At 36.9% G+C, this 15,392-nt stretch overlaps 1 protein-coding gene across 2 annotated transcripts in view; it reads right to left on the reverse strand.

Annotated features, from left to right (window-relative positions):
• The window catches only part of ACSS3 (acyl-CoA synthetase short chain family member 3), a 169,411-nt gene that overhangs the window by 126,026 nt on the left and 27,993 nt on the right, over positions 1 to 15,392 (reverse strand). For both annotated transcript variants that reach the window (XM_036018634.1, XM_028532919.2), the window contains exon 2: positions 3,607 to 3,751. In XM_036018634.1, coding sequence (XP_035874527.1) covers positions 3,607 to 3,751 — 145 coding nt within the window. The remainder of the gene's footprint in view (positions 1 to 3,606; positions 3,752 to 15,392) is intronic.

The raw sequence follows: 15,392 nt of genomic DNA on the forward strand, positions 1-15,392 counted from the left end.
GTTCTCTGGGAACAAAACAAAAAACCCTGCCCTCAAGGAATTTACTATTCTACAAGAGAAAACAGCACTAAACTACTTCAAGCAGAGGGCTGGAGAGTACAAAAGCTCTCAGGTGGGGGTGGAGCAGGCCAGGGGAGTTGACTGTGGGAGGCAGGGCAGCGGGGGAGTGAAGAGCACTGCAGAGGTCACAGGAGTAGGTCACAGAAACAGGTCACTCTGAGCCATAGCTCACAGAGTTGGATTTTGTTCTTTCCTCTCCATGGCCCTCAGAATAAAATACAAACACACAGTGTGGCACTCTCAGTCCTCCAGTATGGCTCAGTCTAGCCCTATCTCTCCCTGACCCCTTGTGTGACTCTTCTCACCAAAGTCACTGCAGGGGCACTAGCTTCGCTCTTCCCTCACTATCTCTCTGTAGGACCTGCTCCTTCTCTCTGCAAGACCTCCCTCTCCCCACAGTTTTTTCCTTCCCACTTTTGGGCATTTGGGCTAATTTCCGGTATTGACTCTTCCAGAAAGCCTTCCTACCATCAGCCTCTCACTAGCTGGGTACTTTCCCACATTTTCAGAGAATATAACACTACCCCCAACATGTTCTTTACTGTGTTTACATGGTAGTTTAGTCCCTTGAAAATCAGGGGTGGGTCCATTTACCTGGTATCCTATATTCCCAACAAGGATTGGCATATAAAACAAATATTTGTGGCATAATTGATTTTAAACCAGGCTTAAATTTCTCTACAAAAATTATAGAGTTATTCAATTTATCAGATCCACACAAAAGATGGCAATTTGTGAAAAAGCTCTACCTTTGAATCATTCTGTAAAACCTCCAGTTCTTTCATGTCAGTAAAACAATTTAGCTTAAAATTAGTTGGTTCACTAATTAAATAAGAAATGCTAACTAAAATTTTACCTAGCCAGAAACTCCCAGTAGAAATGAGGCAGGAGAGATTAAAACAAGCAAAGTACAAAGGCACTTCTTTCTGTTTGTTCGCGAAGGCATTACCCATTAAATCTTTCTTTGTCTTCTCTACTTAATGAAATAAAGGCCACAGGGAACCAAAGTAATCAAAGTGGAACACAATGCCTCTCTCTTTCCTAACAGTTCTTCCTTTACTTTGGAGAAGAAAAGCCTGGGGAATCAGACACTGTCAGCAGGTGAGAGAAACAGACCTTTTAAGTACTTTGATGACAAGCTAAAGTGAAACCAATGAACCAGGACAAACCTCAAAAGGGTCTGAGTCTACACTTAATATTAGGAAATCAAGACGAGAAACAAAACAGCTTCTAAGTCAAATGTGGATTTATATTTATTATATATGTTTATGTACTTGATTAAAAAGAAAACAGAAGATGAAAAGAACAATAACCATTATTTAACTCTCCAGATTTTAGGTTTCTCTAAAGTTTTTTCTTTGACTCTGCTGTTTGGTTATGTATCAAATATAATATGTTGATATAGAGACCATTTTTATAATATGTAAATTAGCTTCCTAATCTTTATATCAATTAAGATTTCCCAGCATCTTGGGCTTTAATATTAATAAAATGAGAGTGTGACAATATGCCTAAATAAGATCAAGTTTTTAATGAAAGAATAAACATTGCCTAAAAGCTGAAAATTCAAACCTAAAATAAAACATGGAGTATAACAGGTTATCAAGAAATTCATGCTTTCTAATTAAGGCAGGGCTTCAGATGACAGCAAAGTCACTCGGTAACAGAGTGCCTATCCTCTTCAGCCCCAGTATGAGTTCTTGGTATAATTTACTGAGAAAACACACAGCTCTTACCTACTGAACAATATAAATTACCAATAGTATATTTTCAAAATTATTTTGTGTTGTTCTGTCTTGGGCTATCTCTTCTTATTAGGTTGGATTTCCCTAACTAGAGGCCTACAAGGAGGCAGGGCCCCAGTTCCTATGATGAAATTCAGAGAGGACAAGACATTTTTTCCCTACTGCCTGGTACCTTAGGCATGTAACCTAAATCATCGGGCTAATTAGGTGTTCCTCCTCTGTCAATCTATAGGACATTGATTCAAGTCAGCAAGTCTAGTTACTAGAAAATCTGTGGGTTCTTCTAACCCGCATCGCTGTTCCTTCTTTGGGGTGTGCCATTTTTCTGAGTTTGGTTGTTCAGTCTTCCCTTTTCATAAATTCTTCAACATTTAAATCAACTGAGGCTGGGATTGTTATCTGACCTGAGCAAAATCGGCTTCTGTTTTTTCTCATGATTATTTGCAAGAACTCAGGATTGGGGAGCTCATTGTTTTGTCTCAGTTGCCGTTCTCGTATTCTCTCAGAAGGTTAAACAGGAACATTGCTGTTGCAAAAGGATATTAATTTCAGAGAGTCAGGGAGAGTTGAACAAACTTTCTAAAAATATATTTAAAAAGCAAAAGAAAAACTGCAATTCAAAGAGCCTTAATTTAAGGACAAGTGCTTGCAAATCCTAGTAGAACAGATTCTGTTCAACCAGTAGTTCTCAACTAATGGTGATTGTGCCACCCAGGGGACATTTAGCAACATCTGGCGTCATTAACGATCACAACTGGGAGAGGCATGCTGCTGCTGGCATCTAATGAGTGGAGAAGGGGGATGCTACTACAACAGCACCCCACTACGAAGAATTTTCTCACTTAAAAGGTCAGTAGTGTCAAGGTTGACAAACCCCAGTCCACACTAACATCTCCCTTTAAATCAGATGTAGATACCATATTTTACCATGCATAATGCACACTTTATGTGCAAATTTTTGAGGGAAAAATAAGGTTGCACATTGTACCTGGGGGAATATGGTAAGTGCCCCACACAGCTAGACTAGCCCTCCCATCGTCCACAATGCTCAAATGCTGTTGTAATTGCTTCTGAAACCCCCTTCTTACCCTAATGTTAAAAGAAAATCTCATAATTCATTTGTCAATACCACAATTTGCACACAAACTACACAGGTGAGAGAAAAAAAAACAAAGAAAGTAAATGAGGGTAAGGAATGAACACAGGCAAAGAGCTACAAAGGGCCAAGAGTGCCTAAGGGAGTGACAGGACACCCAGGGTGAAAAAATCATTGTGTTCAGGGCCACAGACATTGGGAAATAAAACTGAGCAATGCCATGATCAGAATCCAAAGCATCATATAGGTCACAGTAGTCACCATTTTATTCTCTGAGTAACAGCGATTTTTAAGAAAAAAAATCTAGGTAGGGCGGAGTAATATGTTGTTTCTTAAGAAAAAAAATATCTGGTGTCAGTTTAAGTGATGATCTGACATAAGAGGTAAGCTGGGAGATAGCTTCAATAGTATAAAAGATAAATTTAGAATGGCTGGAAGAAGTGATGGCAAGAGAGATGAAAAACAAAGGCCACAAAGGACTTAAACATATTCTTAGAGATTTCCAGCACCATAAAATATAAATTTAAGGAATAAAAACACTTTCAATGAGTTAGCACACCTCTATTTCCACTGTGCATCAGAAGAAAAATATGGTAACTTGTCAATGTATTAAGAGAATCAAAGGCTTTACAATGATAATGTATGCTATGTAAAGAACTTCTGTGTGACTTCCAAATGACATGTACAGGAAACTCATGGTATTACCTGCTCCAGGACTTCTTTGTAGGTGATAGTCGCCTTAGTGTTTGTAACAGGACTGTCATAGATGATCGCAATCTTATCTCCTTGACCATTTTCAATATGACGATCAACGGCATTATAACAAATGTTAAGCATTCCTTCCACAAACCTGAAAAATAATTGGAAGGTAAAAGTGAATGACTCTTCAAAAGTCACTGATACTCAACTAGATTTGTGCATTTCTAGCTTGGCAGCACTACACTTACAACAGTGCTTTCCTGTGTGTGTTATGCCAGGTAAAGATCGTATAAACTAGATGTGTAAGATGGTACAGAAGTGACATTTTGACTTTAATGATTATGTATTTACTTTTATGTACACTAAAAAAAATACCTCACTCTTCCAGGTGACATCTTTGTGGATTTTATTGTGTAGGATGAAACTAGAGTATAGAGAAATAAAATAATCTACATCAATAAAATGAATTGGACGAAAGTGCAGCACAGATGCAATAGGCTGAGAGAGCAAATGATAAATGTATGGCTGAAGCTTGGGCAGCTGCTGCAAAAAAGAAAAAAGAAAAAGCCAGACTTACTGGAAAATTCAAGTCTCCTTTGAAAGATATCTATATGGATAGACAGACATACTATATTAGTTTCAATGAAATATGATGTCTGCAATTACATAAAAAATATATAATCTCTTTCCACATGTTGGAAATGCTTTGTAATTTTAATAAAGAATGCATTGCATATAAAATTTTAATTTTTATGAAATTTTGCAATTCAGTACTTTTCCCCTAATTGATCAATACCTTCCTTTGAAAATACAGACATCATGTAGATGAATGGAAATACATTTTTAAGAAAATACAACTCATTTTTATGAAAAGAAAAGACTAAATTTTTACCACTTTTTGAGGAGGAAGGGATTAGAGTAAAAACACAGCATAATAATAGTCCATTTGTCAGACAAACAAACATTATAACACCACCAAATAACAGGAAAAAAATATTGAAGAAACAAGAAAATTCCTGTTAAGTAGCTGAGTATCACTGTCAGGTCTTTACTCAAAGAGTCTTGTGTGAAATTAAGCAGGAATTAAGAACAGCTATAGACACAGTGGCAGCATTAAGTAGTAATAGATTCAGAAGGCAGCAGGAGGAGGGATGATTTCATCACAATCAAATAACACTAAATACTTCAATAACACTGGCTATGACTACCTTACAGCATAGCACAAGAAGTAATTAACATAATGATTCTGAATTACCCAGGGTGAGAGATCCAATATTTGTTCAAAAACATTGTCTCTTCCCCCACACCCCCACCTCCTATAAAGAATAATTCCCTTGGTTTTGGCTTATCCATGTGACTTGCTTTATTTAATCAGCAGGCACAACGCAAGCAGAGGCCTGAAAGCACTTGGACACTAGCCTTGCTTCTCCTCACCTGTGCTTTCTCCAGAGGAGCCTCCAAATGTTACTGCTGCCTCCTTCTCAGCCTGGAGCCCAGAAAAAAAAAAAAAACATTTGCAGGTGGGGACAGAGCCCACAAGAAGCAGAAAGCTCAACCCAGCCTGATATGTTTTAGAGTAACGTTTTCAGTTACACACATCCTAGATCAGCTGATCCCATGACAATCTACACATACATGGACATAACTGCTTTTCATGATGGGGAGATTTTATGGTTACTTGATATGCAGCATAATTATAGCCATAATTAACTAATTCATCAAGAAAAAGTAAAGTTTACTCAATATCTGTAGCAAAAATAAGAAAAGATGTTATATAAGTTTCCTACGAGATATCCCTATGCACTTTTTTGTTGTTATATTTGTATTGTTTCTGAAAAGATTGCATTTCAGACACATGAAGGTTGAGTTGCTGGAACGTATCTTGATGTCATTTTTCTTTTTTCCTTTATCTACAACTTCTACTCTACCACTTTTTTGTGCTCAATATTCAATCATGTTTTGACATGTCACAGAAAGGGGCACTTTCAGTTCCAAATATTCATGGAAAATTTACTTTATAATTCACCTTCAGCTCAACCCAGACATTCGGAGGCTTCTCACTCTTCCCCCATCTTTGCAGTGTACATAGCACCTACTATTCCAAACTAGCAGCCTCTCCAAAGACATAACCTTGAGTAAGGTGTTGTTGAGACTATTTGGATTGAATATATGACTGAATCCAGTTAAGACCTCTATATAAATGTTTAAGATTCTAGTGGGTGGATGCAGAGATCTACTCATCTTGCAGCCACCAAAGACAAACCTGGGATGTAAGTTGCCTTGCTTATTAAATCTGCTACCTACCAATCTGGAATGGCCTGCCTCTTTCTTGGTTTCTTATTGCCTTCTCTGTGCAGGGGGTTGGTCTGCAAACCAACAATATCTTTCATGGAATCTTCTTCCTTTGCCAACATTTTAATTGACAGTAAATTGAACATTCTATATCCATTCCTTTGTTCACTCTACATACTTTCTCTAAGTGATCTCTACACTCCTGTGGTTTCAACCTCCGCCATTGGCTTTAGCCCTAATCTCCTTTCTCGTACACTTATAGCCCATAGTCCACTGAACATTTATACTTGTTGGGGACCACCCTACCTGGTCTCAGGAAGCTGTAACCCCCTGTGACTTAGACTGAGTTGAGAGACCTCCGGACCAGGAGCCACTAAGGAGACAAAACTTATTCCCCTGGCATGAATGCTGCGTGTTCTGTGCCTGGCCTCCTAGGATTGATTAGTTAGCCAATGATGGGTAAGATTTCCCACAGAGGGAATCGCCTAAGACAGGAATGATCATGAGGAGGCCTCAGGGAAGAGACTTGGGGCTGTGGAAATGGAGGGGTGGTGGACATCAACCCCTGCCCCCTCGGCTTTGTCAAAGCCTGAGTCCTTGTTCTTAGATGTGAGAAATCCAAGTCTCCTGGCTGCCTTTGTCTTATCTGCCTGACTCAGGCCATCGTAAATAGCAGGGGCAATGCAGCCCAGACCAGAGACGGTAGACCCCTAGGGTAATCAGGCCTGGGACATAGAATATGCAAGATCCTGTGAGATCTGTTTGCTGGAGGATGTTATTAGATTAGAATTTGAAGGCACAGACAGGAATCCGAAACTAGCCCTTTGAGCCCTGTAGTCCTTTCAAATGATAAAACTCCAAACTCTACCCAGAATCACAGCGGGGGTTCTGTCTGCACCTTTGAAAGTCACCTACTTCTTTTGATCTTTTCTGCCAGACTGTGAATCCACAAATTAAGTCTGTACTCTTAATAAAAATCTGCTTGGGAATGGAAATGGGACACTCCCCACTAGAGAGAGTGGCCGTTCCATCCCTACTTCCCCACAGGACCTGGTTGTCTCTGTGTATGTTTTTCTCATGTGTCGACGAGCCATCTGCAGCATTCCACACTCACTGCAGGCTGGTGAGCATGCTTCATATACTTGGAAAAAAAGATGTCCAAAATTATTATCATTTTCAGGCAACCTCCGACTCACAGCCTATCTTGTCAGCTTACAATACAAGAATCAATTCATGAGGCAAAGTGTTTATTTGGGATCCCAAAATTGCAATTTTCAGGGTAAACAGATTTAGGTAAAACTCAAATAGCTTCCAGATTACAGAAGAGGGAATTATGGTTTTTATGAAATAAAAAAGGAAGATGAGGTAAGTTGTTTTTAAAAGATTTCGTATTTGTACTTCATTGATTGATCAGGTGAAGTGGTCACTAGGTAACATTTCACTTTCATCAGTCCTGTCATCAGGAAATTCTCATTCTTGGTGTCATGGAATGTGGGTGGGTCTGGCCCAGTTCAAAGGTTCAGAAACAGGACATGGAAGGCAGTTCTTCTGAAATGGCTGCTGCGGTTCCATTTAAAAATGGCTCTGCTTATGTTAATTTTCACATTTTCCATTTTTGATCAAGGTATTTTTTTTCAAAAGCATCACTTGTCAATCAGAGTGTATTTTCTCAATTTTCTCCTCTTTTCACATTGTGATCCCCTATTGTCAGGAATGCTCATTCCTGGTACGTCATATCCCACGCAGGAGGGAAAGTGGTGTTCTTGGGAGTCTCTAAGCCACCTCAGAGCAGCAAGTGTGCCACAGCAGAGGAAGGCCTGTCATCCAGTCCTATGAAATAAGCAAAAGCTAGCAAAGTTCAGCATAGGTGTTCAAATCGTTTTCAATCTTGTCTTTTAAATGTCCACCGAAGGGCCTGTATGTATTAGAAATCAATTCAAAATGCTGTGCTTCCATTACTCTTGTAGACTTCTTATAGCACTGTGAAAGACAGTTGATTTAGGGTTTAATAACAGCAATTAGTCCTAAAATTAAAAACAGGACACTGATTCCAAATTGTAGAATAATTCTAAACCACGAGACCATCCCGTCTAAACAGGTCAAAAGACCAAAAGCACTGTAGAAGCACCTATAACTAGGGGGCTCACTCTCTGTTTTTTTGTACAATTGTGTTTCAATCAGTCCTGAAGAATTTATTCAGGTACACAGTGGTGACACAGATATAACCTTGTTCTGCTAGAATATAGTCAAAAGCAATTCAGTTATCTGAAACAACTTGAGCAAGTAAATGTATGGATTTTTCTAGCGCAGCCATGGCTTTGGCAATAGACTCAGTAATAGCCCCTAAAGTTTTAGATAAATTTCTGACTATAAATTCATTTGTACCAAGACCCCATTGTGGAAATAAAATTCTTGAAAATCTTGTCCCTTCATTGTCAGAGACATCACCTGGCATTTCTAGTTTTATTCTGTGATGTATAAATTTAAGGGTGATAATCAATGCTGAGTCTCTGATTGACTAGGTAATGCAATAGATGTAACCAATAATCTGATTGTGTAATACCTTCCAAGTAGATGAGAACTTAAGCAACTCCCATATAGATTTTTCTGCCAAGTACAAGTGAAAATGAATCACAGTGGACACAGGTCATGAGTTATGATAATGAGATTCACTGAACCAAAGATCTGAAGGTAGTAGGCACAGGGAAAATGATGTAGAAGCATCGGAGACCTGTCGAATCACCTGACCGGTGAAATGAGTGACCCAGCCATTATGACTAAAGTTCAAAAGGGGTTCCCCAGGTCAGCATAATTTATTTTCTGGGATAGAATCATAGCCACAGAAGAAGCAGTAGCCTCTCTACAAGGAGAACAGATTCTTATTGAACTCAAATAATATGTAATATTGCTCTGAAAATGAAGAATGCTATTTGATAGTTTCTGAATTCCAGAGGGATCAGGTAGAGTAAAAAAGTGATTGTTTCATCTTTGTTGAGAAAGATATACTTTACCAAATTGCTGTAAGTCATAGACAGCTTAAGATAAAAAGTTTCCTTAAATCCAATTCAGTGGTATGATCTGAAAGTTATCAGAAACTTCTATTCTAAAATATTTGTCAGAGTCCTTTCCATGAATTCCTCTAAAAATGAGGTATCAAAGTAAAACAGTAACTCTCTATAAATGACAAAACTTAAAAATGCCTGTTCTTAAAGATCTGATAAGCGTTGATCACAACTAAATTGACAAATTTTATTTCTATAACATACTCATTATAAGAAAATAACTGGAGTTATGACTGATATTATTAGCCAGAATTTTAGAATGTTAAGGCATAGGGCAGGCAACTCCAAAATATGCCACTTTGTAATATTGATTATTCTGAACTAAAATTAATTGAAAACCAGCCAATGCAAGGACACTTTAACCATCCTTTGTCTCCAGGAAGCAAGAAATAAATCCCTGTGCAAGGTGCCCCCCTGCACCTGGAGACCAAAAGAGACATCCTTATCAACAGAATCAGAGAATTCAAGGCTGAGAAGAACCATGTATAAACTAACCTTTCTACCTTGTTTTTTTTTTACTAATTTACTACTCAAGTGCATCCTTTGCTTAGATTCCTCACAAATGAGCACCTAAACCTAAGTTGTTTTTTTTGACCCCTCAACAAATTTTTGTTACTTTGTGTAAAAAGATATAAAAAGCTTCCTGCTTTCTTAGTTCCTCTATGAATATCCACTTATCTTCCTATATGCACAAAATTAAATCAGTTTTTCCCCTTTTAATCTGTTTTAAGTCAATTTTATTAGTCTAGTCATATTAACTCAAGAGGGATAAGGGGAAATTTTCTCCCTCCTTGACATAAATTTTATATAATCTCTACAATACATTAACATATTGATAATATTCACCTATCCAGTAGGACCTAGGAAGGTGAGTCATCATTTGACAATGCTCCCCATATAATCTAACGTATCAAGAAAGCCTAATTGACGTAATATTTCTCTTTTATATGTGAGGGAACAAATCTTCTGGACCCTATTAAAAATCTCAAAGCTAAGAATTAGAAGGACTTCATTTAGAATTTGATTTGGGGAAGTTCATCAAGAATATGAAAAGGACTGGACACTTGACTAAACAGGGTCATAGGTCATTATGAATCAATCAGTCCCTAATCATCTATTCAACCAAAATGACAATAAAAGATTTCAAAGGTGAATACAGAAGATTACATAATTGCCAGCAAAACTTAGCTCCTTTAATATTAAAGAGACTAGGTTTACTTAAGTAATCAGAGACTTAATCACAGGGATAACGTGAAGCATAGAAATTATGCTGACAAAGTACAACCTCTTTGTTTTTAGGTAGGCTATGTAAAAGGTGAAGGAACTTTCAATTTGTTATCAAAATCAGATCAAAAGTCCAACAAAATTGGTCCTTCCAACAAAAAGAGAAGACCAATTCTAATTTTGTGCCAGTGTAGTTTTGATGTTTAAATAAATTTATTTCAATCTTAATCAGCTTGACCAAACATAAATTCCTCTCCAAAGATTCTTTTCTTATAAACCTCTATAACTTTCTTTTTTTATATTCAAATTTTGTCCAGTTTTTATTTTTAGTCTCTCTTTAGAGAAAATTACTTTATTTTCCCTAAACAACATGTATTTCATTCCTCATAGCTTCTTTTACTGCAACATACATTTTACTTTCCTTGCACACAGTGATGTTCCTCTTATTATTTTGAATAGGTTTAATTATACAAATTATCAGTTAGGATGCTTAACCCTCGGGAACCTCAACTTCTAGTGAAAACTAAGAATTAAGCAATCATGAACTGTCTTTTACATTAACATTCTGTGGATTAGCAGACATAAATAATTTTTTATGAGTTCTAACAGCACATGCTTTTTCACACAAAAAAAATATCTTAGCACTGCACAAAACATGTGTTACTAACAGACCAAATCTACTTTGGTCTGTAAGATCCCTCTGTTAAAGACAGCAAAAAGTGGATAAATTTATGTTTGGTAATTAATGTTTCAGTATTTTATCTTATTTGGAAATGATCTAAATTTGCAATGACTTTCTATCATTTAACTTAATCCTGCACTGTTTCAAACTGCCTTTCACACTATTGTCATTATTTTAAATTACCCCAGGATGATGTTTCTTGTAGAGAAATATTGGTCACATTGTTTTCATTATATTTGCAGGCTCGATTCCTACAACCAAACAACACATACACACACAAATAAAATAATTAAATTGCTTTCTGGAAATATTGAATCGATTTGTATAACCATCAGCACTACCTGAAAACCCATTTCATCACACTCCTCCAAAGACAAATTATTCTCAGTCTTCTCCAACTTGAGAAGTAAAAAATAGTTTTCATTTTAGTTTCTTTTATTACTAGTACCAAGTACACCATCTTCTCAATATTTTAAAGCACTTTATACATGACATTAAACTTAAGTCTGACATCGTTACAAGTTATTTTCTAAATCGTTTCACTAACTTTAAACTATAGTGTTCAAGACATAAAAAATTAAAATTTTTATGTAGTCAAACAAACATCATTTTCTTTTGCAAGTTTTTCCTCTAAGATAATTAATTCTACTCTTGTTTTTTTAATTGGTCTTTTCAAGGTGCCATTAATTTATCCCTGTATATATATATATGCAATATGATATATATTTCTATTACACATGTACTGCATGGTATACATGTGTATACATATTGTGGTGTGGTAGTACAATTGTATGTGTTTATCAACTTTTCAGACATCATTTTTTGGCTAATGCTCACTGTCCTCATTCATTCGTGATACTCCATTTGTCCCATATGTGTTAGCATTTTATATTTATAGATAGACAGATAGATAAATAGATAGATAGATAATAGAGTCTTTTTCAGGGCTATATAGTTTCTATATATAACTCCTGGAATGTTACATCAATAGAGTCTTGTGAATAACTCTTTAAACTCAGCTTTTAATTCCATTGAGGAAAGAAATAAAACATTTCATATTCTTTATCCTACCACACTCTTGCCCAAAATTCCTTCTGCAGAAAATTGCAAGCAACCTAAAATATATCGTATGGCCCACTTGAAAAACAGAAAAAAAAAACCCATAAAGCTGAAATTAAATTTATAAAAATAGCAGAACCACTAGAAATGGTGCTACCACCATTGACAGTGGCAAATTTAGGGGAATATGTAAAGCAGACAGGAGCATAATGACTAAGACCAGAAGTCATGAGAAACATGGTAGATCCGAGTATATTAATACAGAAATAGCATGTGAGGGCGATCTGGCTGGGACATCTGTCACCCCATTGATCACCAGGGTTGACTGGGCTGATCTGGCTGGCTAGGGGGGTGTCCCCTTCCTCCCTCACCGATCCAGGTGCATCCCTCCTGAAGCTGTGTGCTTGGTCGAAGAGGATGACCTTCCCTACTAGAGGAGAGGACCAGTCTTTGGTCCAGAGTGTACAAGTAGTGCACTCCCCTGCTAGAACAAACAAGCTCTCAAGGTCCAGAAACATTTCCATGACATTTTACACACTGTTAAATCAAAATAAAATAATATAGAGATGTAGGAGAATTTACACAATCATACTACAGAATCCATTCATGAGAAACCTATAAATCCTAATGAAGCATGTAATAAAATGGCTAAGCATGTACTAAAAAAAATCAGTAAATAAAACTCTGAAATAACTTTAAGATCAGAGGCAGGTAGAACTAAAGGATGGACCAGGGATGTTTAGATATATAATTGAGACATAAGCAACCCCCCTCACACACACAATCATACACTCATACACATCAGACAAATGTTTAACAGCCTGCTGTCTAACTTTCTGAAATGGGAAGTGCTTCTGCATGAGTGACCCTCTAGGAGTTTTAAGGCCTGTAGAATGGAAACAGGCTCTACATAACTTCCCGGGGCCTAAAAACCCTATGTACCATTTCCACCTGAAAACCCCTCTTCTCCCTTAAATGATCCCTAAAAATTAGGCCATAGGAAGGACTCCAGTAACCAAAATCAGAACTAACGAGTAAACAGAGATCCTTACTTGGATTCTGAAATCTAGTCCACTCAGCACCTGTATCTCAAACTCAGTTGTGTGTGTGTGTGTGTGTGTGTGTGTGTGTGTGTATAGATAGGTAAACAGCTAGGAAAGTAGATAGATGATAGATAGATAGATAGATAGATAGATAGATACAGATAGATAAAATAGAAAACAACATAAAGCTGCGGGGAGGGCATATTTTTAACATCAATACCAAGGTGAAAGATATATTTACAACTTCAATGATATTTAAAGTATACCTAAAAATCAATAAGAAAATAAATCCAATAGGCAAAGAATCTCAGGACACTATCCATAGAGGAAAAAGACAATAATGGTCAATAAACAACAATAAAAAGTCATGTTCAGCCTTAACAACAATCAAGTAGATGAACAAAAGCAACAATGAAATGCCTTTTTCCCCACTGGACTAATAGAAAGGTAAAATAAGCAGTGTGGTAAGAGTAGAGAGAAACCGGCATTCTCATATCACGTTAATGACCAAAAAAAGTAGTTCAGCAATTTAGAAGACATGTATCTCCAAAACATACTTTTTAAAGCAGGTTGCTTGTGTGTTAATCTCTGTTGTACAAAAGGACAAGAAGGAGTCTAGACAAATGGACAAGAAAATATTAAGAGTGATAAATTCTAAGAAAAATTCGAGGGACAGTATGGAAAAGGGATAGTTTATATATTTTTATCTAATAAATTATTTCTGTGTGGCTTAATTTTTATGGACGTGTATTTATGTATTAAATAGGTGATTTAAATATATTTAAATAAAATATGAATTAAAATGGTCAAAATTGCCTGGCTCTTGGTCTTACTGAACTATCAACTTTACAATCAGTATAACTAATATTAATGAAAATATTTTCATTAAATGAAAACATCTTTTTTTAAAGATTTTATTTATTTATTTTTAGAGAAAGGGGAAGGAAGAGAGAAAGAGGAAAGAAACATCAGTGTGTGGTTGCCTCTCACACACCCCCAACCAGAGACCTGGCCATCAACCCAGGCATGTGCCCTGACTGGGGATTGAACCAGCCACCATTTGGTTCACAGGCCAGGGCTCAAATCCTGAGCCACACCAACCAGGGCTGAAAACATCTTTTTAATTTTTACCTAGTAAAAAGGAGCATTTCTTACAATTATGACAACATCTAAACTCAGATTTCAGAAACTAAAAATTAGGCCATAAAATTTTTGCTTCTTTTTATTTATTTTTCTCATCAAAATCAACCTCAAGCTGCTGAACAGTTATAATAAAGGGCTACACACAATCTTCCAATCACAAAGAGATTTGCTATAAATCTGTCATCATCATTCCTGCTGTACACTATGATTTCCACTGTCCTCACTCCAGGCACTTACAAGACTGTACTTTCATACCCATAAAATGAGGCAGGACCAAATAGCTTGCTCTGGCCCATGACAGTCACAGAAGTAATCAAAGACATCTTTAAGATCCAAAGTGTGCTCACCACATTTTCTTCACTCTTTCTTCTGCCACAAAAACTAGTGATATTCCAAGGGGTAACTATAAGCCTGTATCCTTGAGTGAAGATGGACAACCTGGAGCAAATCTCCCAGGTAACCCAAGGTAAACTTGTATGATTGACACATGCCTGGGCTTTTTAAACCTGGGAGATTTGAGGGTTGTTTATTCCTGCAGCAAAATTTAGTCTACCCTGACTGATATAAAAGTCTTAAGATTCATCAATTTTAGCAAATTCAAATAAACTTTTAAGTTACCATATTTCCTAATTTAAGAAACAATGGGCTACATCCCAGGACAAATGAAAAGGGAGGGATTGCCACTAGTGTAATTATATAGTCACTACAACAATTTTAGACCTCCGTGAAAAGTTGTCAAGGTGTGACATCATCAGTGTCCAAGCTCACAAAGGCACTGCTGAGGGTCATCAGAAGGAGCTCCGTAAAGAAGAAAGTTCTTAAAACTCCATATGGATTTCTTCTTGTACATAATTTTCTACTTTCCCTTGCCTTTTCCTTGCTAACTGCTGCTAGCTTACATCTAGCAAAAAAAAAAAGACTCAGCTATTTGGAGGGAATCTTATTTGAATTTGATTTCTTTTCTTCACCCTAGCCTACCCCGAATTAGGCTTTTTAATACCTAATTCCAGACTTTAGCCCACCCTGTATTTCACTTTCGCCTTGTTCATCAAAGAAGTTACACTGGAATGTGTGTTTGGCCTATACACTAGGCTAGGTCAATGAATGCAGTCCATGTCTGACAGATTTGTAAGAGGTTGGGAGCCTGACAAGTTCCACGGCCTTGATCTCTGGGTGCCAGAGGAGCTAGTGGCAAATGTTCACATGATTCTTATTTCCGTGAATTCCCATCACCATCAACTTCCCCTTGCTGAGAGTTAATTTCTTTTTATTTAAGCATGTATTTTT

This window comes from Phyllostomus discolor, chromosome 2 (genome assembly GCF_004126475.2).
Source record: "Phyllostomus discolor isolate MPI-MPIP mPhyDis1 chromosome 2, mPhyDis1.pri.v3, whole genome shotgun sequence".
Lineage (NCBI taxonomy): Eukaryota > Metazoa > Chordata > Mammalia > Chiroptera > Phyllostomidae > Phyllostomus > Phyllostomus discolor.